This window comes from Neolamprologus multifasciatus, chromosome 6, assembly GCF_963576455.1.
Source record: "Neolamprologus multifasciatus chromosome 6, fNeoMul1.2, whole genome shotgun sequence".
Taxonomy (NCBI): Eukaryota; Metazoa; Chordata; class Actinopteri; order Cichliformes; family Cichlidae; genus Neolamprologus; species Neolamprologus multifasciatus.
The window spans coordinates 32,145,589-32,172,087 of record NC_140444.1 but is presented as its reverse complement, the minus strand read 5'-3'; the positions used below and the strand labels follow the sequence as shown (position 1 = coordinate 32,172,087).

Sequence of the window (26,499 nt, the reverse complement as noted above, 5' to 3'; positions counted from 1 at the left end):
GCTTTTTTCACCAGAAGGGAAATATATTAGTGTTACATCTCTGCAAAAACTGGTTTTCAAAGAGAATTTGAGGAATTTTTCACATCGGTTATTACATGTATTATAGACTGCTACACAACAAATCAGTTTACAGAGAACAGCAGGGCTGTGGCCTGCTATATTGTATTACTAAGTGTAACTGTTGACCAGGGGTTAAGAAGGAGGCCAGCTGCAAGCCTGACCTCCTCCTGTGGAGAGCAGGGTCAAGCACGAGTGTGTGGGATTTATTGTGTGCAGTCTGAGACATCACAACGTATTCAGCTCAGTGGAGGGATCTGCAGGCTTCAGAGGTCAGTGTGTTTAGAAGAGGAGGTGGGCACTACGGAGGCAGGCTGTAGGCTGTGCACCTAATCAGAAGTTAGAAATGCTGCTGGAATTATTGACTGAATAGTCTACTGCATATATTTTTTGTAACGTTTTTATTGAGTGGGGAAGATGCACGTTTAGTTTAGTTGGACTCGCACTGGACGGGCAGTGGGGATGGAGGTGTTTCTGATTAGGTGGCAAGAGTAAAGGTCAAAAGAGCAGAACTGTGAGTGGCCAGAGACATCAGAGCACGGAGCACAAAGAATCTGACTTTTCTGTTCCTTTTTTTATCCCTTTTTTCAGTGTCCATAATCCTTTTCCATAGAATCGGCTTCTCTAGCTGTAGTGGAATAGAAGTAAAAGGCAGCTAATTTCCACTAATGCTGTCTACCCTAAAGAGTGGTCCCCCATGCATAGATTTTAGAGGCCAGTCGATGAATCTTCTCTATGGTCTTCCTCTGTTCCTCCTTCAGGGCATCTCCACATTCAGCATGTTTTAGCTAATATACCCACCATCCCTTCTATGTACATGTCTATATACGCCATAGCTGATCACCTCTGGATAAATGGGTTGTGTCAAGAACGGTGTTCAGCATAAAATCTCTGTAAAATCTAATATGCAGATCATCAAGAATACATACTGCAACTGATCCAGTATGATCAGACAAGGAGCTATGTGATTAGCGATATTTTAAACTGTTAGAGCTGTGCCAGCTGACTTCTTGGCTCATACTTTGAGGAATACTTAATGAGTTCTGGCACATCAACAAAAAAATTCAAATAAAAAACAGATTTGATTAAAGATATTCACCTCTTAAAGGAGAAAACTCAGTCTGAGGCATGCAGACAAAAACACCAAAGCCTCCAGAGAGACACTAGAGGCATACCCAAAATAACTGTGTGTTTTATTACCATTTATGTGTGCTAGTTTTAGAGCTAATATATAAACGGGCCTGTACTTCTGTTTTGAAGGAGACAGCTTTTTGTTGAGTTTTTTGCTGAACTAGTAGGGGACAGCCAGAAAAATAGTCATATTTTTCACCATTACCTTCATAAGATGAAAATATGGTGACACTGCAGACAACAGTGTGGACATAAAAGCGAAGGTAAGAAGACAGCTTGGCAAGCATTGCAGTATTTGTGAGTGCAGACTGACCCAGTGTGGGGTCATGGTGCTTTGGGTGCACAAAAACTGTGGCAGAAGCTGCAAGATACTGCTAATCTGTCAATAAAGGCGGTTTCTCTCCCTCCAATGCTGAGCCAAAAAAAGCCCTCTGCACACTTTGAAAGCAAACAGACACTTGATTGAGTCACAACAGAGTTCTTCCCATTTGGCAGACAAGCTTCACATCTTTGAGTTTTTAAAACCACTGGTCAAAAAACTGAATGGAACACTTTTAAATCAGAGTAAGGAATCAAGCCAGTTAAACCTCTGGGTTATTGATCTGCTCAGTTAAGTAGCAGAGAGGGTTGTTCATTAACATCAAGGCAGTTTCATCTGCTTTGGTGTTAATGAAATGAGGTGCACTAAAGGGGCCACAATGAGACAAACCCCAAAACAGGAATGGTTTTACAGCTGCAGGGCAATGACATTTTTCCCTCCTCATCGCTCCTGGCTGTTTTTTCATTAGTTTTGCATTTGGCTAGAGTCAGTATCACTACTGATGGTACAGATAGTTCATCTACTCCAGGATGCCACGTGTATTTGTATCATTGCCAGATGGTTTGTTATGTCTCTCAGCACAGTCTCGGGAGCACAGAGGAAATCCACAATTTTATTGTACATGTACACTGACAATAAAGGGCTATTCTATTCCATTCCCACAGACAAGCAGTTACTTTAGGAGAGCTGGACAGGACTGCAAAAGTTCCTTAGCCAATAAACAGGACTTGTATCTGCTCCTTTGTGCAAGGAGGAACAGAAACAGGATGAGCAATGCCAGAGCTACAAAATGACCCCCAGCAGGATACTGGAGTGAATTTCTCTGACCAAACAATCAGAAACAGACTTCATGAGGGTGGCAGACGTCCTCCATTGAGCCCTGCGCTCACTGCCCTGAACTGTGGAGCCCAAATGGCATTTCTCATAAAATACCAGAACTGGCAGGTCTAACATTGGCACCCTGTGCTTTTCACAGATGAGAGCAAGTTCACCCTGAGCACAGGGTCTGGAGAAGCCATGGAGAACGTTATAATGTCTGCAACATAGTTCAGCATAACCAGCTTGATGTGGGTCAGTGATAGTCTGGGCAGGCATATCTATGGAGAGGGACACAGACCTCTACAGGCTAGGTAACGGCACCCTGACTGCCATTAGGTATCAGGATGAAATCCTTGGACACACTGTGAGAACCTACGTTGGTGCAGTAGGTGCGAGGTTCCTCCTGCTGCATGACAATGCCTGACTTCAATATGCGAGAGTATGCAGTCAGTTCCTGGAGGATGAAGCAACTGATCCCACTGACTCGCCCCCAGGCTAACCTGACATGAATCCAATAGATCATCTCTGGTACATTATGCTCTGGTCCATCCAACACTACCAGGCTACACCTCAGACTGTCCAGGAGCTCAGAGATGTCCTGGTCTATATCTGACAGGAAATCCTCCAGGACACCATCCGTCATCTTATTAGGAGCATGCCCTCATGTTGTCAGGCATGCATGCAAGCATGTGTGAGCAATACAAACTACTGATATCATTTTGAGTCACTGCAATGAGATTTTAACAAAAGGACTCTGCATAAATTTTCCACTTTGATTTTCTTTTAATTCAGCCCTCTGTAGGTTGACCATTTTCATTTTGTGCCATGCTTTCAAACTGAACACATTACCCAGGTCATATCAGTATAAATATCCAACATCTTTTTTTCCCATTGAGATCTGATGTGTTTTCAAAGTGTACATTTTTTCTGAACAATGTATTATTTGTACACATTTACCACAAAACTGAGCAAATTGTCTCACTTTGTGAGGCCACAGTTAGTAATCATCTGCAGCTGGTGCTTTCCAACTCACGGAAATTTGTCTCAAATATGTAAGTAGCTGCGTTTTACATCTAAAAATAGTCCATCCATCCATCTTCATCCGCTTTATCCGCAGGGGCAGCAGCCTAAGCAAAGAGAACTATCTAAAAATAGTTTTAAGATAATTCTTTGGAGGCCAAGTCAACACCTAAGAGTGTTTGTTGTGGTTCTTGAGGGACTGCAGTGGGCTTAGTCAGGCTTGTGCCAAGTGAAAAAATAACACCCATATAAATGTCAGGACCTGTGGTCTCCTGGGAAATCATTGAAACAAGGTTATTAATGTTGTAAACATCACCTTTAATCTTGTGGCTGATGGGTTTAGAGCACCGGACCTTTCACTTCAGGGCTGAGTTTAACATTAGCATGAGAGCAGTGTTTATATTCAACATGCCATTAGGGAAAATACGTCATTTTCGGGCCAGAGCAAATATTCTTTAAACCTTATCTCTCTGTGCTCACAAGCTTGAATTTTTAAGTCATTTTCAGCAATCATGTAGCGCCTGAGAAATGGTTTGTGTGTGTGTGTGTGTGTGTGTGTGTGTGTGTGTGTGTGTGTGTGTGTGTGTGTGTGTGTGTGTGTGTGTGTGTAGTGGGGGTTGTTTGTGGAATACCTAAACTCTAGAAGCAACAAGCTAGATGTCCCTGTCAAATGCAACAAGGAATTCTTTAAGGACAAGTATTGACAATTTAACTTTGTGTCATCTCACTTTTGTCTGACCAAACACATCCTTTGCCTTTAGTGGAAAATAATATTTAAACTGTAAACCAGACTAATGCTTCAACAAAAACTGAGTCGGGCTTCATCATCCCTCAAGACAAGTCCCCATCACTCCAACACTGATGTTTTCCTTTTTCCATATGAACATAAAGCCTTGGCATCTTGTTTTTTTAAAGCTTTTTTCCTCCTTTTTGTATTTCTCTATTCTTAGAAAGCCAAGCAGCTGGCACCATTTTATTCCTCTGTGTGAAGCATATATTTCCTTTATTCATTCATATTCACTTGTACTGATACATGAGAGAAATGACATTTTGTGGGCTGGATGCAATCACTCATGTCAGTATAATTGCTTGACTACATTTCAAGGACAAACGGTTCCAATTTGCTCTCAATCTGTCACAAAAAACCTCCTTTTCATGAATTGCATTTAATCAGAAACGTGAGCCCTAGGTTTGCAGCGTGCTGTGTGGTAACTGTAACAAAGCTCGCAGAAAGAAGAACAAAACAGAGGCAGATGTCGGGCTCTGTTTTACACATTTCAGTTTATTATACAATCAGGTCACTTCACGCGTAATGATCCAGCAAAGGATCATTAAAACTGGCATCAACATGAAAACAATCACACTGCTGTTATCACCCAGTGGGGTGATGATATTATTAGGGATAATAACAAACACCTTAACGAGGAGAAAAGGTGAGGTCGGGTTCCGTGTTCGGCTCAGAAGACTCCGAGCCTTTTTAATCGTAAGAAGATGAAACTGGTCCTTAAAAAGAAGTGTTTTCAAGTTGCATCAAAATATGTACACATAAAAAAATCTTACAAATTTTATTGAAACACTAGTGCAGTTGGATAGAGAAAGACACGTGTAAAGTTACAGGCGGCGTGGACGGCTTAGTGTTGCGCAGTCTTGTCAAACTGCTGAGCACGGCGATGACGTGGTGCTACTTAAAAAGAAAGAAAGAAAAAACAAAAACGTGTGTGTGTCCAGCACACACAAACATAAAACACTCACACATACACACACTCCCTGCAGAGGAATGAGGGTAAAGGACTTTGGAGACCCTGGCTGGCTGTAATTGTTGGAGAAGTTGAACTTGCTTGCACATGCATGCTCACAAATGTTCTCGCCTCTTTCTTTTTTTTTTATATGTACTGAATGGAGAGATGGATGGTTAAACAGACAAGGCAAGACGCTATTTTTAGGCCCACCAGCCAAAGTCGCAATCAAAACCCCCTTTCTTCTATTCTCGCTGCATTTTTAAAATCAACGAGCGCTTCCCGGCTCCTGCCTCAGTGGCTGGTAGCAACCTGACCTAACCTGCCGTAACAAGTATAACCAGCATCTGGATGGTAGCTGGTGGTTTATTTCCAGCCCGGCGAGAACGTCAGAGAAGGTGCTACGAGCACTTCCACACGCAGACGGCCAAGCTTCCTCCGAAGAACATGTAAAGAAGGTTCTTCACCTCGTGTGTGACCTCAAAGCCGAAGCCTTCGCCAATGACCACGTGCCACGAGCTGCCAAATTTCTTATCCATGGACTCCTTGATCATCTTTGCAGCACTCTATGGAAGACAGCAAGGAAAAAGGAAAAACAGAAGCCCTGACCATCAGCACAACACACGAGAGAAATTTGAAAAGGCATCCTCAATATTTTACTCAAGACTGAGAGCAAAATATACACACCTCATTGTTGGTGGCATACTTTTCACAGGCTGTAACACACAGCTCCATGGTCTCAACCCTCATTTCCTCTGGCATGTCTGTGTGCTGAGGACAAACACAGAGCTATGACATGAATATAAACAAGTCAGCTAGAAACAACACTGCATTGCCTTCATCCTTTCTGACCGTCCACCAATGTGGTCAGACAACTTGCCATGCGAGCTACTTCTTCCCTAGCGCTGTCTGTCACTGTGATGCTTGGTTTAGTCAGCGTGCTCTGACTGATCAAATGTGTGAAGACACAATAGCTGCAGACTTTATTTTGCAGTTGGTGCTTAGGAGCTGTTTGCTAATCTTAGAGAACACGACACCTTGTGTGAGCCACACCTGAGCCTGCTGTGTTGCCTAGCGCGCACGTATTTAACGACCAAACAAATATTGTGAAGTTTAGTGTGCGCTCTTTTGTTTTCTCACAGAAAGAGAAAAAGAAGGTTCCCGGTAATAACTAAACTAACTCCTACATGAGGGTTACAGTTTCTGTGTCCTTGAGACGCAAATGTTACCATCAGATAATGGACTTCTTCATGACACTGCACAGGCTACACAAGCGTCCTTAAGTGACAGTGCAGCACAACTTTTTAAGAGATGTAGTTTCTAAATTTCCAACTAAACTTTTAGAAGTTTAGTTTACACAGCAGAGCATGTTCTGTGCCACCTTTACACTCATCCCTGCATGCTGCAGGTATGGCAGTGGGCTGCTGTCAGCCTGCAGCAAACTCTATCAGACACTTCCCACTGGCAAACTAAACAGGCAGCTTTGTGCGTGGGCGTGAGATGACTTTTTTACACTAATGGCTGCTGAATAGGTGGTTTGATGGGGTTTTTAAATCAGTTTGTCAAGTTCTTAGCGATTACATAACAAGTATCTTCATCTAAATTATTATTTTTTGAGTCCAGGCATATTGATTCTTAGTCCCAAAGATGAGTGAAACTATGAGTGCATACCACCACTTTCCTACTGCCTTCGTTAAGGCAGGCCTCGATGTGAAAATACTGACTGCAAAACTGCTCATTAGTGAGGCTTTGCTTCACAGGTGAATTTTTTAAAAAAAACTGGTGGTGCATTAGTCATGTTTAACCCTACAACTTTTAACTACGAATTAGTCCTTACAGTACTTACTGTGATCTGTCGCAACACTAATTTGCATCTGAGCCATCTTAGTCTGCAGTAGTTGTTTTAAACTTAACATTAAATAAAGCTGACTGAGTCCTTCACTCATTTACAGTCTGCTTATGCATCACAACTACATCTACTAAACCTGAGCAGCCTCACACCTGCATAATCTTTTTATTTCACAGTATCACAAAAGTCTCCTCCACACTCAGGACCTCCTTGTCCTGGTCCTAGGGGAGCAATGTCACTCATTCCTACCCTGATGAGAGGGAAGCTGTGCAGTCTCTTGTAGTCGGCCTCTTCTTTCTTTCCCTCGCCAGTCCCGGCCATTCCGACTCCTGCAAATAAAGCATGTGTGTGCACGTTAAAAATGCTGTCCCCGGAGCGTGTCACCAAGTGTCACTTCATCAGGAGTAGCGGCTATCCTGCACAGCAAGCTCACATCTGTGGCTAACATGACCTGTGTTGGGGACGAGGTTAGCTAACATCGCTTAGCCCTATACTGGCTAACGACAAGAAGTCTCACACCGTAGTTCACACCAGAATAATAAGCGGTTCCACACTTAAATAGCGTCCACAGGTATCGCGTCACGGCAGGTTTGTTAACGGAACAGCGCCTTATCAGGCTAGCAGCCCTAACAGGCTAATTAGCTTAGCATGTTTTCATAGCAAACATTTGATGCCACTGGTTGTTTTCTAGCTAAAACTCGCCTTATTTAGATCCACCGTCGCGCCGTTATGGGTTGCCGTGCGTTATCGAGACTTGATGAATGCGCAGTGACCCGGAGATGTGTCAGTTACGAAGCGTTTGCCCCACGAAAACTTCTGCTGTTTGACTTCCAGTTCGGTTGTTAAGGAGAATTTTAAACAAGCGATATCCGTGGAGTTGGGGCCCGCCTAGTTCTGCCGAGCTGAGTTCTTATTGGTTGAGAGTCCGTCGATCAAATGCAAAGCAACCCGCCCGTTTCCGAGAACGTTAACGTAACCAAATTAAGTTTTTATTCTTCTTTACTTTTTTAAATAAATTGAAAAAAAAAAATTAAAAGGAAACAAAAAGGGAAAAAATGTAACGACAGGAATACTATGTAACTGTGTAATTACTTCTGATTCATTTATTACATATAGAAAAAAAGGAGAACTCTTAATACTGACACTGGTTAAGGTGGACCTATTACTAACAGCTTTTTGATACAAGATGTTTATAATAACATATACCTTAAGAATAATTTTATAAAGGTGTCTAATTCTGTCATTTAGTGGAAAATACACAGGTCTCTTGATTTGGACCAGTATAAATGATTTTTACTGTGGTACAGAGCTTGAGCTAACACACTTATCATCACTATCTACCTGCACGCATAACTGCTTTTAAATTAGGCCCCTCTCCTGTCGATCAGGCAGAGCATGGGTAAAACCTTTTTTATCCATCCTAATCAGCTCTCTGACAGTCTCTGACCCACATTCAGCTGGAAACATGTGCGAGGAATCCCCCAGGTGGATTGATTTGACCCAGAATCGTCAGTCCGCTCTACATACGTGCACCCACAAGCACACAAAACCAAACCCAAGCTCAGAAAACTCCACAGTGCTTTAAAAGATAAATAATTCCACGGTCTGTCAGTGAGAGGTGCGTTTGCTGGTTGTCCATTTAGCCTCAAACACTCTATGGTATAATCCAACCTGAAATACCAACCCGAGCATCTTAAAAAATAAATAAATAATCGACTCTGTTGTGGATTAGAGTGGATTATCAATCAATCCCAGAGAGAGAAAACAATCAGATCACTTGATAATCTTCCTCTCCTTCCACTCTCACGGTCTCCTCTGTTCTTGTCTCTATGATTAATTTCTGGAGAAAAATGCATGCTGTTGACCAAATGCTGGGACGTTTCAACCCTCACATCACCTCCTCTTTATCCGCTTCTCTGAAAAGGGAGTGCCCTGGCTCAGAGAAACACAGAGCCATTAACTAATTGCACAGCAGTGCATTATGTTATGACATGATTTGGCAGGATTTCTGATCAGCCTAATTGACCCATTTGGGTTACAGCATCGGTTTGAGCACCTGATATGTGTAGTTTGACAGCACATTCTGACTCTGTTTACATTCTTTGTTTGAAGCCTTTAACCAACGCACACAGTCTTCAGAGCCACAGAATGAATTTGGTCACTATGATTCTCAAAGATCTCAAGTTTTTCTGTTTTAAAGTTAAGGATCAGTCTTTACTTAACTTTGTCTTACAGCTTTCAAACCACATGTCCTATCTCTATATCACATGTTGTTTCATTCATTTATTATTATTCAGGTTAAAAATAAGTTTTCATGCTTATCAGAAAAAAAGGTGCATATAAACTATGTGATCTGTACCCCACATGGCTGAAAATTGGGTGGGCAGATGGAGATAAAGCAGAGGCAACATAAATTGCAGTTCCCCCAATGGCCACTTGAAGCTGGCAGGACCATTCCATATCAGGCGACTCAATGTAGTAGAAACGGGAAGAAACCTGAGAGCTACATCTCAGACTCTCCAGATCTCAGATAGCATGTGAAAGTTCATGACAGCATAATAAGAAAAAGACTGAACATGTTTGGCTTCTGGGAAGCGTTGCCAGGAAAAAGCCTCTTCTCTCTGAAAAGAACATGACAGCCTGACTTATGTGCGCAAATTTGCATATGAAAACAACAATAGCAAGGCTGGCCTTTACTTTTTATATGTATTTGGATTAGTTACATTCAAAATCATCAAGAACTTATTAAAATAAATGCTGAGTGGTATAAAAGACTTGTACTAATATAGTATTTTTCTACACAACTCGAGCACTCAAAGTGCTTTCTTACTCAAAGCCTCATTTACCCACACTTTCTTTTTTCCCCTCCCCCAACTATGCCTAAGTGATCCTAACCTAACATCCACACATCCACACTCCAATGGATGCTCTGGTGGCGACCTGGGGTTCAGTATCTTCCCCAAGGATACAGTACTTGACATGCCAGGGATCGAACCATGAATCGCCTGCTCCATCTCCTTAGTTACAGCTACCCTCCTCAGCTGTTTTACACTTCAATCACATGTGAAAAATACACTGAGCGGCACAAAGCAAGCACTGCATACCCAGGTGAAAAAATCACAAAAAAGGTGCCAGAGGGCTGGTGGGTACGCTGAAATGAGAATGTGAAAGTAAAGGAAAGAAAGGGATGTTTTTGACAAACGGTGTGTTGAAACTATGTCAAGAGAAAAGCTGGTGATATAAAGACCTTGAGGAAATTATTTATCACAAGGGGAAAACACACTGTAAATATTTTATGGTAAGTATGAGATGAGGCCAACAAAAAGAAAGTAAAAGTAGTTTGGATAGTGGAGCCTAGGTTTTTAAAGCAAAGCAATTAAAGGTGAATAACTACTTAATTGTACAATTATGAGAGGATCTGTAAGAGCTGCATGACTGCAGGGCTCATGACAATGAAGCCACGAGTTGCAGTGACAATAAAATCCATCTGTAATCTTCTGTTTCTGTAGTCACGAGAAAGACTGGCGCTCGCCTCCCCGCCAAGTCTGTCCTGAATGAAATGAGAAAAAGATCTATATGAAAAGTCTATATGTCAGGTTGGGTATCAGATGCCACCTCTCTGAGGACAGCTCAGGCCCTCCAAGGTTTGGAGGCCTATCTCCCCCCACCACTTCCCCTGCCGGGGGCGGACTCCCTCAGACATCGGTGCGTTGGTGGTTCTTTGTGTCCGGGGGTGGGCGTCCGGGTACACACCGGCTCACTCCTTGGCGGCTGCTTATCGGGGCCTGGAGCCTGGGGCTCGCTTGGGCCACCTCGGAGGTGGGGTGCCCCCGGCCTCTCGGCCTGGGGCTCGGTCACTCAGGCACAGCTGGCTGCCGGCGGAGCTCACGGGCACGTCACTGCAGCCCCCCCTGGCTTCTGCTCCGTGGCTGCTGGGTGACCCCTCATCTGGGACTCTCCTCGGCTCTTTCTGGGACAGTGGCGCGGCTGCCCCTCTGTTGGTCTTCCTTGGTCTCTTGTGTTCTGGGGGCCTCTGGATGTCTGGAGTTTTGATCTCCTCCATACCTGCTTCATGCCCTGGAGGACGGGGCAGTGGCCCCCCACACCCTCTAGCAGATCATTACATGAGGGAACCTTTTAAGAAAACAAGCGCGTCCATGCTCACAGGTGTACACACGGGTGATCACACACACAAACTACACCCTTTTTGGCTCCTACCTCAATGCACACTGTGCTGTCGATCTTACGTGCTGCACAATAATGTTTAATATTTAGTAGTTACTGTCATATTCCCATATATCATTGTGATGTGGTTTATTGTATTACTCTCGTTTTCTTCTGCTTGTTTTCTTTTTTCTTTCTCAACAGGTGATCCAGGTGATCGATATATGTATTTATTTTTTTATTTTTTTATTTTTTTTCTTCTGCTTATTCTGTTGGTTTTTGTTTTTGCCCTTCTCCCCCGTCCCTCTTCTCAACTGTCTTTCTTTCCCTCTTTCTTTCTCCCTTTTCTTTCCCCCAGTCAAATCTGTCCCGTATTCAGCAAGTGAAAATAAAATAAAGAATAAAAGGTGAATCAAATGGACCATTACGGCAAAGCTGGGATGGTCAATTTGGTAAAGAAAAACCGTTGGGCATCTTTCTTCGCCTTTAGACAATAATTCTGATGGCAAAAGAGCCAAACGGGACAGGCAAAAAAAAAAAAAAAAAAAAAAAAAAAAAAAAAAAAAAAAAAGAAATGAGAAAAAGAAAATGTTCAGAAAGATTCTGAGAGGCTGTAAGATTTAATGTAAAAACTCGTGTTAGACTTGTCGCTGGTTGGTAGTGTGTCACATAAGGTTTTTCATAATAAAATGCCGCCCTTACACAGAGGTAATAAGGTATCTATAATTCAACAGCTGGGGAAGCAGACTGTTGGGGAGAGGAAAGGAACGCTCCATGTGACTCTGCTAACAAGCTGTGACAGAGGCGACATCAACAGAAAGATGGAGCCAAGAATCAGAAATTAACAATGAAAAACAGTATTTGCTGCTTAGATGATTCACTGACTGACTGACTAATTATCCATCTGAGTGATTGGCTGATGACTCTCGAAATATGTCCTTAAATCTCCATGTCGAGGAGCCAGCATCAGCACAAATGTGGCAAAAAGTGTGTTCAGACAGAAAGAGAGGCAATTTTTCACTGTCTTGTTCTCACAGATTTGGCTGGTTGTGCTTGTTTGCCTCAAATGGCCATTGTTGTATACCAGCCTGGTTTGATGTTGCAAACCAAACATCCCACAATAATCCCCTTGTTGTACATCTAATATGGAGGCTTGTGTCCCCATCCTCTCTTTTTCATTCTCTCCTCTATCTTCTTTTGTTTCCCCTCATGGTATATGGCACTTTTCTATTCTAACTTTTTTTTTATACAACTCACCTCATTCACCCAATCTACACTTTTTTCTATGCTTTTTTTTAATGTAAGTACTTTCTATTCAACTTTCACACAAATCCATACTCTGATGCAACTTGGGTTAGACAAGGGTCGAACCATCAACCTTCTGGTTAGCAGGAGGCCTGCTTTAACCTCCTGAGCCACAGCCACCCAACTGTCAGGACGGACGGCTGCCTCTTCCTGATCCGAGAGTTTTTCTTGTCGAAAGGGAGTTTTTTCCTTCCCACAGTCACAAAGTTTAGTTATTAGGGTTTTCTTTAGAAGACTGTGGGGTCTTTACCTTACAGTATAAATGACCTTGAGGTGACTGTTATTGGAAATTGGTGCTATGTTAATAAATCTGAATTGAAAATGAATTGCTGGCTCCAAAAAAGCAACTCAGCTTTATAGCAGAAGCAGGTTTATTCAGCCTGGTGCAAAAAATTGTGTTGTTTTTTTCATTTCCTCCTTCGCAACAGCTGTACAGGGAGTAGCCTTTTATATAACATGCTAATTTAAACTCTAATTAGGCATTATTGACATGTGGCATGTGGGTGTTGTTGAGCCTTGTTCACGGTCTTGTTCATATTCATCTGTGGGCATACATGGTACCCAACATGGATGTAGCCTCTGTGTCTGAAACATGAGGCCAACGCAGAAGTGCCATGAGATGGCAATAACTGCAGTTGCAAAAAGATTAGTTATTATTAGAAACTTTAATAAAAAACACTTATTTAACCATTTTGCCTGCTTTTTTTTCTTCATTCCCTGGAACCTTTTAGAGCAAAGCAACAAGTGGGGCTCGTCCGGGATTTGAACCCGGGACCTCTCGCACCCGAAGCGAGAATCATACCCCTAGACCAACGAGCCACTGATGAGTCACCAATGGCATAAAAGATTGGTGTACCTACATCTCTTGTTGAACCTACAGAGACCTGTTTAGCTTCTAAGTAGCCTACCTATTAGCTTAATTTAATCATCTTTAATGATCCATTGTTAGCGTCTCTGTTAAAATCATGGAAAACCGGATGTACCTTATTAAGGAAGCTAACCAATGGTTAGTGGTTAGTTGGTCTATCCTTTTGTCCTCTAATTTCTGGCTTTGAAAAAAACCCCAATATGCACAGCCAGAATAAACTCAAGGGTTGAAAACATTACTTGATGTGTTGATTTTTTACAGTCTATCCTTGAAGCCACAAAGGTCAGCTTCCACTATTACCAAAGGTATCTAGCCACCATTTGTTTCTGCATGAAAATCTTACTGTGACCCACACAGTTGTTGATTTTTCAGTCTAGAGTGGCAGAAGCCAGTTTATCTCTACAGCTTTCTTTCCTGCCTCCCATAGATTATTAATATCTTCTTGGAAAACAGATCATAGATATCTTTTATTTCTTCTTCTTTGGCATCAAACACAGTGCAAACCTCGAGGGGATTCTTCTAACCAAACTCTCCCCTTTCAAAAAAAAATTTAGACAGATAAAAGGAACTTACTTAAATTACAGCTAAATTTGGTGTTTTTTTAAAGCAGCATTAGAGATAAAAGTATAGAGAGTGTAGACATAAATTGCTGGTCACCAGACTGTAAAGGTTGGGTTTTGAGGAAGTCACAAGAAACCAGCTGAAGTGAGATAGAGAACTTTAATGAAGTGTTGTGCAGTAGGAGGTTAAACTTGAGCTCACAGCTAAGATGAACCGATCACCAAGAAATGTGGTGTGTGGGCAGATGAGCAGTCACGAATCGTCATGATCTTCGTTAAATTTATGAGTAATCTATTATGTCTACATCAGCGGTCAGGATTTCTGTGGAGTGTCTTTGCTGAGTACTGCCTCCACGTAAAAGACACACACGTGCCATCTGACAGCAAATATGCTGTTAATCCCGTCTGGCACACAACAAAAAGAGCTTAAAGCCTTTTCTTAGTGTGTGATTATGTATAAAGACTTGCATGCTGAGTGCAATTGTTTAGTTGAAGTGTAATCCGGATGGCTTGGCAAGTCTGAAGGAATCAGCCACTCAAACCCAGCACACACATCCCACACTTTCTTCTTTTCTTTTTTTTTGCTTTTGATTTTTTGACGTCATGTTAAAAAGCTACGACTCCAGAACTGTTGTCATAACCACTTTATTAGTTTTTATCCACCTATTTCACAATACCAAAGAAGATCCATGAAGATGCAGATAAGGACAAGCGCAACACTGTCACAGCCATCAACAACCAAACAAAACCGAGAGAGAGAAACAGAAGAAAGAGACGACGAAGAAGAAAACTCTAAAGAAAAAACTCTGACCATTCTGTGGGCATGAGAGCCCTGGCAGGCACTTTACAACAGGGTGTCAAATTGTTTGCGGGAATGATGGATTGAGGTAATAAGTGAACAGAAGCACTGAGTGTATCTTAACCACAGTTCATTTTGCTGCACAGTGTTGACTGGATACATTTTTTAGCGTAGCTGGACGAAGTGAGAATTAAACCCTCGGCCCTCACAGTGCATCTGGCTTGCTCTTCCCTCCTCTATTTCCTGTGATGTCCGCCTCGCATATCCGCCTCAACTCCATGCAGGCCATTAAGCGCATCCATCTCAAGCTGACTATCAAATCAAATGCCAGACATCAGAGGAATACAGCCATGTGACTTTACAGATCCGCCGCAAAAAAAAAAAAACAAAACAAAACACGGGGCGCACAGAGCATCACAGTTTAATTAATTGTCTGTGAAGGTTCTCCAGGTCATCGTAGTCTAAGGAGCTTGGAAACAAAATGCCTGGACTTCTTTAAGGTTCTTTAAGGTTCTGAGCTCATCGTCTGGGAAGCCCCACTCACATCCTGGGCCATCTGACCTCAAATCACATGATAGGGTGGGGCTAGGTTTCACAATGAGCTCACCCGAAACCTTGGCTGATTGTGACCTACACCCATTTTTACACCTTGGCTCATGTGATTAGGTAGAGGATCATTAGGGGGTCCATTGTCCCTCTTCGGGGAAACTCCCACAGAGCTTAAATCTGGGATGCTCCACCATTTGACCCTAGAACTGAAGAAGCTTCTCAGATGAGAAGTGAAATGTCTTCAAGCAAGTTTAATTAATTATTTAATTTTTAAAAAGTCCGATACGATCAACTTTGGAAAAAATGTGCTCAAAACCAAGCAACTTAAATCAAGGGAAATATATATATATCCTTCATTAAATGTAAAAAACAAGACTGAAATGCTTCCATGGTGCATAACTATCAATAAAAAAAATGCCAACAATGTAATGTAATATAAAGGCTTAGTGATTTTACTATTTATTTGTTTGGCTTGGTTCTTCAGGTTACTTAAAAGGTGGCAGTAGATTGAGTTTACTGTCGCTCAGTGGAAGCACAGTCTTCTTTTCAGGCTGTGTTTTCTGCACAGAGCCAGCTGTTAAGTACAAAATGGCCATCATGGAATCAGTCCACCTCATACCCTCCCCCTCAGTCTGTGAGGATTTAATAAAAACATGTGTAGAGTGGGGCAGTGTGGAATACGTACACTGTAATTTTCACCAAAAAAACAAAACAAAACATTTACATTTCATCTGATTTACATTCAGTGATACCACAGTTATATCGTAATACCAGTTCTCTTAGTGGTGCTTAGTTAGACATGACGTTTTATTTCAGGGGTCGGCTGAGAGCGCTGTTTTATCTAAGCTGCAAACAAAAAGAAAAGAAAAACGCTGCAACTTCACTTTGCTGGGCTGTGAGATGCACGAGAGGCTACAGCAGGCATGGGGCGGGGAGCAGCAGACTGATACAGAGCAACATTAGCAGAAGTACATTACACATTATACATTTATAAGTCCACTGGTTTACCGAATTGTGGTATGCAATATAGAAAAACCGAAAAGCACACAGACTTTACTCGACAGGATCATATACAGTTAAAAACGGACCAAACTCAGTTTCCCCATTGAGTAATAAAAATAGATATTACCACTAGAGCATGTCAGAAATCAGCTGTGGCATCATAACACAACCAGCTGGACACGGGATGAAGAAAAGATGGAATTTTGTGTCACTGTGTTGCAAAAAAACAAAAATGGAGAAACCCTTAGATGTGGCATCGTTAAAGGTTCTTTCCATGACTGCACTGAAACCTGCTGGAATAATCTTGTATGGCTGACTGGCCCTAGAGATTACCATCTAAATCACAGATTCCACTCTATCAATGCAGAGTCTCCGCTTAAGTACGTTCACGCCAGAGGTTGATTGACCCATGCAAGCCTTCACTAAGGTGATTCTGTGACTAAACTCACTGTATCTCACTGCAGAAGTAAACACATGAGTGTGGACACCAACACAAAGAACAGAACAGATACACCACGCTTGACAATTTAATAGTCCACTGGTAGTAAGCTTACCAACCCCCAACAAGCAAATTATACTGGATGCTCCAACTTGGATAAAAACTCTTTAGACTCTTGAATTCACTCCTAAATTGACCTCTCAAGCATGGTTGCCCTCTCCCAGTCATTCTTCACTGTTTGGGGCCGGAGGGGTTGGATCTCTGGGCGGCGTGGCACGGGTCCAGGGACTCCTTGGTGGCGCCGCCGTAGACATCTACATCGTGGTCGGTCCAGGGCGCGATGTTGCCCAGGGCCGAGGAGCTGCAGTCGGCCACGGCGGCCACCTCGGCTGGCTTCAACACCCGGTCCCACAGGTTAAACTGAGAGAGCTCCCCGACCAGGGCCTGGGAGGCATCAAAACGTCCACCCAGTGTGTCCTTGGGTAGAAGAGATAGCACATTCAGAACTTCAACAACAGCCATTTTAAACATTATTACATTATTATTTGTGGAGGGGGGGAAAAGAACGATTTCCATTGGAATATCGTTTGGCAGCAGTTTGCTTGACAAAGTTTTTAATTAACACTAAGTAAATAACGATTACCCACTTCTTTAGATAAATACCAAAACTATGCTTTAAATGTCAAATCAGGTAATTGGTGAAGGCACTGAGCTAAAATAAAGTTTATTCTGCAGGAAAATATTCAATTTTTTCCTGATTTTGCACAAATACAATTAAAAGCATTAATTTCCCTCTTGTGTCCTGGGGTTTTTCTCCATAAAATCAAGTCAACACATCTCAGCCAGCAGCAATCCATCAGCCATCCTCAGAGGAGATTAATGAAATACTTGCTCCCTCTCGAAACTATCCATCAAATTACGTCATGCCCCATCGGTGTTTTTGTCCTTTATGCAAGGACAAAAGAGCTGCGGGATGAGCTTCGGGTTGTTCTTTTGACACCAGGGAGGGATAATGTCGCATTTCGTAACCGTTTTGTAATGTAGTTGTTTCGCTAATTAAGCAGCCAAGCGTGAGGATAAACACCATTAGGTTTCTGCCTCTTCATGTGTGAAAAGCTAATGGTGGTTCCTTAAAATAGCTCTCCTGGTTTCTCTGTGTATGTTTATCCATGGATCATTCACCTATGAATCATCCATCCATCCATGCATCCGTCTCACCTGCTCCTGTCCCAGAATGAGGACTCCCCCGGGTTTGATTGGGTGCCAGGCTGCCAGTCCCTCCCCTCGTCCCTTCATCTTCCCACCCTGGTAGGCCTTCCAAACCCCATCTCTGAGAGTCCAGCTGACACAGATGTGCTGCCACTCATCCTGTGGCAGGGACAGGGGCAGCTGCGCCACCTACAGGCCAGAGGAAACAGCGGCCGCAGTTAGAATTTCTCAAACTTGCAGACACTGAGCTCGCATTATAATTGGAACACCTTTCACCACGGTAAACCTTGACTACACTGCACTCTCTCACGGGAACTATACAGCAACTATATGAGCAATATTAAAGGAAAACACTGGCGTGCCGTGTTCCTCAATAATGTATGTTTGCTGTGGATCCCGCCGCTACAAATGCAGAAAAACACAAACAGAGGGCACGTTCTTCTTACTTTTAATCGATTTTAATTTTAATTTGTTCTGGACAAAGAACAATTTTAGGCAAAGTAATGTTGCAGTTTGCGACTGAATCATGGCTGTGATAAATCACAAAAAAGTCTGGTTTTAATGCTCTTTTTTTCCCTCCTATCTTGTTTACACTTGTAAATTTTTAATGTGTTGTTGAAGTGCACCGTCTGTTTTAGTTTTACGTTCTCTGCATTGTGGGAATACACATTTTTTTTGGGGGGGGGGGGGGGGATGATCGATGGCAGAAGAGGGATCAACACCAGCGCACACCTGAGGCTGAGAACCAAAACCAAACTTAATGTAGATGGTGATTCACGTACTGTTTACTCAAATGACAGCACACAGCTGTGACATTTTAAGGTTTGCTTTTTCCATCACTCTGTGAGAATGAACATGTTTACATCACTCACTTTAATAACAGTAAGCCATCAACTATACTCTACTGTTCTGTAAGACATCGTAATTAGTTTCCTTGCAGGCTTCTGTGCTTGAGTAATTACAAGGAAACCTTAAAGGTTATGAGATATTAATGCTTTTCCCGAGAAGAACCATTAATTTTCCCATGTAAAATGTTCTGACTTGTCCCAACATCCAGATATTAGCACAGGTACAACAGACAGGTAGGTCTGAGAAACCCTCGTTACCTTGTCGTTGATAAGCAGCTCCACGGGATTGTGGACTCCCTGTAACAGAACCAGCTCATTGGGCTGCCCCGGCACAGAGTAGGAGAAGGGGGTCCCAATACCACCCTCTTTGGCTTTGAGCCATAGGCAGGCAGTGAAGGCATACATCTCAGTAATCTCTTTCCTGACCAGGCCGTACATGTAGTTGGTCCGCATGGGGAAGGAGATGACAAAGCCGTCAGGGAACGGTGGCTCCGTCATCGCTTTGGAGACACACATGAAAGATATGAAGAGAAAGAAGTTAGATGCTGTAAGGCAGACCCAGAGAGAAAACAGCGAGCGATGAATGCATTAATTTATACAAGGACACTGAGGCTTCTCTTCTCACTTGTCTCTGCCAGTTTGCGCTCAAGCACACACTCGGGCGCAGAGCGCTTGGCAAGAGCTCAGATGTTACAGTTAATGATCACCCTCTCTAACTTGAGGCCACACTGCAGCTCTTAAAGCTGAGAAGATGTAGAGGTGGTCAGAGAGGTTGGGAGAATGACAGAGTGGTGGAAAAAAAGGGGATAAATCAGTGCTTTTTCCTATTAACCTTCCTCTTGGCACCTCGCAAACTTTCAATCTCACCTCTGAGCGTCCACTTCTCCCATTATCAAAGAGCGTATACTCCTTTTTCGAGAAGCTTTCACCTGCAGTAACCTTATTTCTGCTCAGAAAATCTGCAAATAAAGCCCTTCAAAACCAACGTGACACATCCAGACCTCGTTCCTGACACCCGCAAAGCAAGAATCCTTCCCGTAGGTCCCCCGTGAGGATGAAGATGAAGATTAAAGCAGGTAAAAGCAGCGGATGATTTCAGATATATTATTCTCTCCTTCTTATATTTTTTTTATTTTTAGCTCTCAGCTCTCACTTTGACATTTTCTCACCCTTAAGCACTCATTAATCATCTAATTTTAATCTAAAGCATATTCTCTGCTGCTGAGATGACCCAGTTCACCAGCAGAGCTCGTTAAACTTTCATTTCAGCCTTCTCTTGCAATGCTCTGATCTACGTTCAGCTTGATGTTGCCCTTGTCTTACTACCCTTTACATCAGTTAATTTGTCCCTTCCTTCACTTATTTAGCCAACAATGTCATGTCTTTATTTCGCCTCCTCTTTTTTCCCTTTCTTCGCACCCCCACACTCACTGTGTTCCAGCTCGGTGACACGGTGGCTGACGTTGTCGATGCCCTTGTTGATCTTCTCATGCTGGCCCTGAGTCTCCTTCCTCATGGCCTGTCTCTCCTTCTCTAGCATCTTTATCTTCCTTTCCAGCTCCCCTTCCAGGTCCTCCACCCTCCAGGTGCTCTTTCCACGCCCAGGGGGACCCTTAGCAGGAGGCCTGGAGGCAGAGGAGCCAGGGGAAGCAGGACGGCGGCCCCCTGGGGCAGACCCCGCAGATGGGGAGGAAGTACTGCTGGAAGGCGGAGCTGGAGCCTTGCCGGTGTTACCAGCTGTGCTGCTGCTGCTGCCGCTGCTGCTGCCGCCACTACTTACGCCCACAGATGTGTCTGTGAGGTTCAAAGCAGCAGGGCCTATCTCTGCCTGTAGGAGAGAAATAAGAAACATGAGGTCTGTGTTAGCATTGATGGTAGTTAGTACTGGTTAGACACATTTAGAGAACACATTTAACAACAGCAGATTTATGACAAGGACATAAAATGATTCAGTAGGTAAGTAATGCTACAGTTCCAGTGACAGTTTGGAAGTAATATATATATATATATATATATATATATATATATATATATATATATATATATATATATATATATATATATATACATATATATATATATATATATATATATTATAAATACTAATAATAATTAAAATAATAGGAACTTCACTTTGATCCAGAATGAGCTATTGGGGACAGTCACCAGGCACACCCACACTTAATGATGTGTTTATAATATATTTATTATTAATATTTGAACCCACTTAACTCCATGAAGTAGTGGGATTTGAACCCACCCAGATCTAACCACCGTGTGATTTGGAGATAGTCTACAAAGGAATATGTTTCACTTTTCTCTTTGCAAAAGTAGCATTTTATGACTGATTGTAAACATTAGCATGTAACACTTTCTATATTTACTTACACTCAGTGTAGTTTTAGAGTCAGGTTGGGAGAGTGGCAGAAGGATTGTAGATTACAAACCGTGCTTTGTGTTCACTGTTCAAAAGTAAAGTCACGCTACTATTTAACTGTTTTGGCTTATTACATGTGGCCCTTTAATGATTACTTTTCTAGAGTACGACCAATCATATATCATATCAGCCGATATCACTCACCTATTTGCTGATACTGACCTATCAGCAAATAGGTTTTATAGCTGAAGATAAATGAAAAGTAAAAAAGCAACAAAGACGTGGGAGAAACACCCTTCAGCCTTGTTACTAATGTTGATGTTACATAGTTTGTCCACCAGAGGGCACTTTGCAACTTCCTTGTTAGCTAGTGTTTAGAACACCAAAAATTCATCAACCAGCTGATCTGAACAACTTGTTAAAATAACAAAAAGCTTATTTTTAAAGTTCAAAGTCATCTTAGCAATGATTCATAAATAACTGAAAGCAATACATTTTAAGCAAATCTGTTTATGATTTGTGTTTTTTAAAAGAAATGTTTTCTGTGCTTTAACATCGAGCATTTTGATCTTGGCAGCATTTTCACAGCTGCTAACCAAGAGTCAATGTTAGAGCTTTTTATTCAATGTCAAAAGGAAATTACTTTTGAATTTAAAGCACTGAAAGACATCCTTGTCAAACAACACAGTGACACTGAATGCAGCCTGTCTAGACACAGAGGCATTTCCTTGTAAGCCATTTATCCTAGATGTTGCTGTACTCCTGGCTTTCCTGACCCATGATGTCTGGAAATATCCGCCCCAGAATATGTGTTGTTACATCCAAAGACATATTTTCACCGTGTAGGCTTTGTGCCAAAAATAATATATTTAGATATGACTCATTTGTTGTCATGAAAATTTACATTACTAAATGTAAATGACTACAAATTTGAACATTTTATAACAAACCTATAGGTGTGTGTATATTTTTACATGATATTTATCTAGATTAATACTTGGTTTTCTATTTAATTGTTCTCCTTTCTTTTATGTAGTTTTTTATCTTACCGAGACATCTGCCACTGTGATATTTTAATTTATTAAGCTGTATATTTAACTACATCATTCCCACCTTATTTGCTTTTTGGGATGAGTAAATTATAATTTACCATATTTCTTTATGGCTTTGTCGCAGCTTTATCTTTAGCACTGAAAATAATCTTGCATCACCGAAGCTTCCTGTGAGCTGATTTTTTCCACGTATGCTTAATATGATGTAATCATTTAGTTCTCCTTTGCCAAACATCTGCCCTGATCTATGTCTCAAGATCTGAATCTTTACTTTGTAATTAAATGCTTGGATTACACCCAGCCTCGCAGATGCGTCCTTTCCCAAGATTAAATGAAAAAAGCACAAGGACTCTGAGCTCCGTCCTCCTCAGAGCGTGTTGTCCAGATGTCAATGACCTCTAATCGTATTGATCACTTTCAATTTTTAATGCTGTTTATTTGCGCCTTAGGTTGGGCGTAGAGATGCCTTGAGCAATGTCAATAAATATTAATTAACTATTTTTTTTATGAGAGCTGAGGGTCAGAATATTGGCTAAAAGTGGAAAATGCTGTTAAAAAGGCTGTCAGTGCAGTTCCTATTCACTGTGGGGATATTTGTGAAAAATACATGAACAGATTTAACATAATGGCAATGAGCAGAGCTCAGTCCTGTCTTTATTGCCTCTAAATATGGCTGCCATCGATGTTAGATGTAGTGGTGGTTTAAAAGTGAAATGAAACTGCAGGGAAGGGGCTCGACTAATAAGGCAGCGCCATGGAGAGAGCTTTTGTAGCAGCCGGGCACTGGCAGTATTAGTAGCCTATGCAGAGCATAAGTTGAAAAAAGAAGGTGTTGGTGGAGGAGCAGTAAAGAGAGAGAGAGCTGTTAGTGTGGATGAGACGGCTTCGGGGGCGATATATAATATCAAGAGAGTTGCTGAGGCAGGACTGGATCTGGACGTCCAGGATATAAATTCTCACCGACGGAGACAACCTTGTAACTGACTGTGCTTGGAGAGCACCAGCAGTGATGCAGCAGTGTTTGTGTGTGGGTGTGTGTCTCAATCTTTGCACACACACACACACACATAGAATCTGACCCCCCTACTCCACCTCCCTCCTTCCTGTCCAGCCAGCTTTATGTTTTATTTATGTCTCCATCCTGCTGTGGGAGATGCGGTGGTACAGGGTATGAGGCAGCAGGGTGGGGGGATGCGGAGGAGCGTGAGGGCCAGCAGGTGGAAAGATTTCCCATGGGTCTGCGTGGAGCGTGCGCAAGAGATCAGGGGTATCTGTGTCACGAGTTAGGCTACTTGTCAGAGGAAAGAGGAGCCGAAGATAAAAGAGGGAGGGGAGAATGAAAAGAGAGAGATAAAGACCAGAGCACCTGTGATGAACACAGAAGCCCCTCTTCAGGTTCAGAGAACCAGCAGAGCTGTGGCACTTTAATCTGAATCATAAGGCAATTATAATGGTTAGTCCTAAACCACCACAGTGGATATCAAACTAAAATTAGGATAGATCTTGAAATGAGCCTAATTTAGACTGAATGGCACTGACTCGTCTGCTAATGCATCATTCTGGTGCCTCTCCAAATCTCCCGCTGTCAAACAAAACTCAGACAGGAGGTTAATCAGCGACAAGCCCGCACTCAGCATCCCTGTGTTTACCTCCAGTTTCTCAATGCGATCCTTCAGCTCCATGATGGCCCGGGCCAGCTCCTCCACGGCCCGCGCTGTCTGCAGCTGTGCCGCGGCGGATGAGGTCACATCATCCCCGGCCATGACGCGGCGGTTCCCGCTCCAGACCCCGATGCTGCGCTCCGGGATGCTCCGCTCGTCCTCCAGGCCGCTCTCGCACTCGCTGAGCTTCCCGGTCAGCTCCCGGATGGTCCTCTGGTCCATGAGGATCTGGTCGTTCTGCTGCAGGACCATCTGCCGGAGTTCCTCCGCGGTGGTCCGCAGGTCTTCATCCCCTGTGCCGTAGAGCGGATCGTCCGCCTGCTGCTGCTGCTGGTCCCTCCGCTGCCTCAAGTCTTTAGTCTTGCACTCTCCCACCGGCACAGGAGTGCAGATGAGTCGGCTGAAGCTGAACTGCTTCGCCTGCCCTCCACCCGTCTCCTCCCCAAGGTTGAGCTCATTCAGAGTGGGAACCTCCACGCCGATGCCGCCGAGTCCGTTTCCACCATCGTACGACTCCGCGCCGTGCAGAGCGCCCAGCGGCCCGGCGTGAGCCACCGACCCCGGCTCCAGAGGCTGGAGCAGCGACTCCGACGTCAGGGTTCCGTTATCGCTGACGAGAGCGGCGCGTTTGCGCGGATAAACGCTGGCAATGATGCAGATGACCGCGCCGAGGAAGGCCAGAGTGCCCGCTCCCACGAGCACCACTGCGAACTTCATGGTGACCGTGAAGAGCAGTGATGTAGATCAGGAGTTCAGACACAAGGTGACACACACACGAGCCTGCAATAAAAAACAAATAAAAATAAAAAATCCTTTAAAAATAATTAAAAAAATAAAACAAAGACTTGTCTGGGCTTTGGAGGCTTGAACTCAGAACAGCATGTAGGAAGACTGCAGCCCGCCTCAATATAATCAAAGTCTCAGCCTGACGTGTCAAATAAAGTCGCCAGATCTTTCAGACGGAATGTGACACTTACTGTAGGAGCGGGTAGATCCGGGGCTCTGCTGCTGTTGTTTCCTCACCACCCTCTGTGTGTACCTAATATTGACGGCACCGCGCTGTCTGGAGCAGAGATGCTCCCTCTCCAGTCTCCGTGTTGCTAAGCTGCTCTCCTCCGCGCGTTACTATGGGGATCTCTCGGAGAGGAGGAGCGAGGCTGTGGGCATGCGCGGGTCAGAGCCTAGGTGAACCTCCAGCAGCAGCCGAGCAAACAAGGCGATGATGGATCAGCGTGTGACTGCACTGCCTGAGCGTACATCCTGTTCTGGAGGCTTGGAAGATAAAAAGGAAGGGAAAAAAGGGGAGGTGGGGTGGACACATTCTTAAAACTTAACATAAAAACCGATGAAAAGAATCCAAACTGCATTGATAAGGGATGCAAAATCCCAGTGTGCAGTGCACTTTTTCTTTCACAACTATGTGTACAGTCTGAGTTTATTTACATGAGACATCTGATGTAAGAAATCGCGCGTAAGACGAGCTGCAGCAGAAGTGGAAAGGCTGGATAGTGTAGAGGAGGAGAAGAAAGGAAAAACAGAGACGTGGGACCTTTAGCACCAAAGTTTTTATACTGAGTAGGAGGAAGAACATGTTTTCCTCAAGAGGCAGTCCCGACTAATGCAGCACTAACGCCAACAGGAATGATCCAACCCTGACCCTCTGTCCTCTGTGGCTTTGTTCAGCAAACAAATCCTCTCCGCTGGATGGAGGAAAGACTTTTATAAAGTTTTCTCTGCATAGCAATCCAAATAAATATGCATATTTAAATTTAAATAAAAAGAAGATCTGGTAGTGTCAGTGTTGAGAAGGGAAAGTAAAGCTATTAATATGCGATTCTTGCTTTGTAATGAAACAGCTAAAATCAGTGAGGTCATTTCCCATGACACACCTTTCACCTAACTTACACTTTCCAGAGATATCTCACAAACACATACTTGCCATATCCACCCTGCCCAACGTGGCCCGCTGCTTGGATTGCAGAGAATGAAGCAGAAACTTTTCACTGTTTTACAGCAGCAGCCATTATGTTGTGAGGTCTGAATCATCTGCAGTTTTATAGCCTTCTTACTCACACAGACATCATCGTGCTTACGTCTTCCCCTGACTTACAACAGAAGTCGACCGGCTGAATGTTATAAAACCGAGACATATTGTTGAAAGTGCACTTATTTTTCTCAAGCAAGCTCTGGATGCTCATCACGTCTTTTGAAAATACATGTTTTATTCAACGTTTAATTTCAGAATGAGCCTGTACTTCCTTACACTCAAAGGAATGGAAACAACTTGTATTCTTTTTCTTGTTATGCAGCGCTTTTATTTCAGTCCACCTGAGATCAAAGGCCTGTTTGTGCTGTAGGTGGACCATGAATGAGTGGACTGGACTTCAGTGTTCTCATTTTAAGCCAGGTCAAATGCTGACGTTTCACACCAAGGTGTTCTTTGCTGTTGGTGTCACGAATTACCAGGTTAATGTCAGCAGGGCTATCTTTGTCACATCCAGCGTCGCTGTAGCTAAAGGAGAATTTGTGTATCTCTGTGTGTCTCACCAGCAGCTTCTCACAGAACAGCAGCTTTTGACACCCTTGGATTGCTACATCGTTACTGCAGCAGTGTTTACTGTATTTTCTGTGATAGTGTAAGAGGAGAGTAGGTTTTATTAGCGTTAACCAAAAGAATTAAGGTTGATGGATATGTTCAACAGGTTCAGGGACTTGTTCATTACTTCATTTCTATT

At 43.0% G+C, this 26,499-nt stretch overlaps 2 protein-coding genes and 1 non-coding gene across 6 annotated transcripts; all 3 read right to left on the bottom strand.

The window, feature by feature from the left end:
• Nucleotides 1-4,602: 4,602 nt before the first annotated feature.
• Nucleotides 4,603-7,833, bottom strand: LOC146517400 (dynein axonemal light chain 4). 2 transcript variants are annotated; one of them, XM_085163850.1, is made up of 4 exons: nucleotides 7,724-7,833; nucleotides 7,181-7,260; nucleotides 5,770-5,853; nucleotides 4,603-5,648 (listed from the first exon to the last, which is right to left on the bottom strand). In XM_085163850.1, the coding sequence occupies exons 2-4, from the start codon at nucleotides 7,250-7,252 to the stop codon at nucleotides 5,484-5,486; spliced, it is 321 nt and encodes a 106-aa protein (XP_085019976.1). In that variant the 5' UTR covers nucleotides 7,253-7,260; nucleotides 7,724-7,833; the 3' UTR covers nucleotides 4,603-5,483. The 2 variants fall into 2 exon arrangements, with proteins under 2 accessions (XP_085019976.1, XP_085019975.1); XM_085163849.1 differs by having other exon boundaries at nucleotides 7,634-7,814.
• A 5,314-nt stretch (nucleotides 7,834-13,147) lies between these two features.
• trnap-cgg (transfer RNA proline (anticodon CGG)) lies at nucleotides 13,148-13,219 on the bottom strand. The gene has a single exon. It is a non-coding gene; the product is annotated as a tRNA-Pro (tRNA).
• A 1,238-nt stretch (nucleotides 13,220-14,457) lies between these two features.
• Nucleotides 14,458-25,305, bottom strand: nptxrb (neuronal pentraxin receptor b). Of its 3 annotated transcripts, XR_014874622.1 has the most exons (8): nucleotides 25,208-25,305; nucleotides 24,742-25,036; nucleotides 23,753-24,544; nucleotides 20,106-20,502; nucleotides 18,933-19,174; nucleotides 17,836-18,015; nucleotides 15,501-17,094; nucleotides 14,458-15,335 (listed from the first exon to the last, which is right to left on the bottom strand). XR_014874622.1 is itself a non-coding variant. In XM_085163281.1 (6 exons), exons 2-6 carry the CDS (start codon nucleotides 24,479-24,481, stop codon nucleotides 16,849-16,851), a joined length of 1,794 nt encoding a protein of 597 aa, XP_085019407.1. In that variant the 5' UTR covers nucleotides 24,482-24,544; nucleotides 24,742-25,295; the 3' UTR covers nucleotides 14,458-16,848. The 3 variants fall into 3 exon arrangements, 1 of the variants encoding a protein (XP_085019407.1); XR_014874621.1 differs by having other exon boundaries at nucleotides 24,742-25,295; XM_085163281.1 differs by having other exon boundaries at nucleotides 14,458-17,094; nucleotides 24,742-25,295.
• Between the last annotated feature and the right edge of the window lie 1,194 nt (nucleotides 25,306-26,499).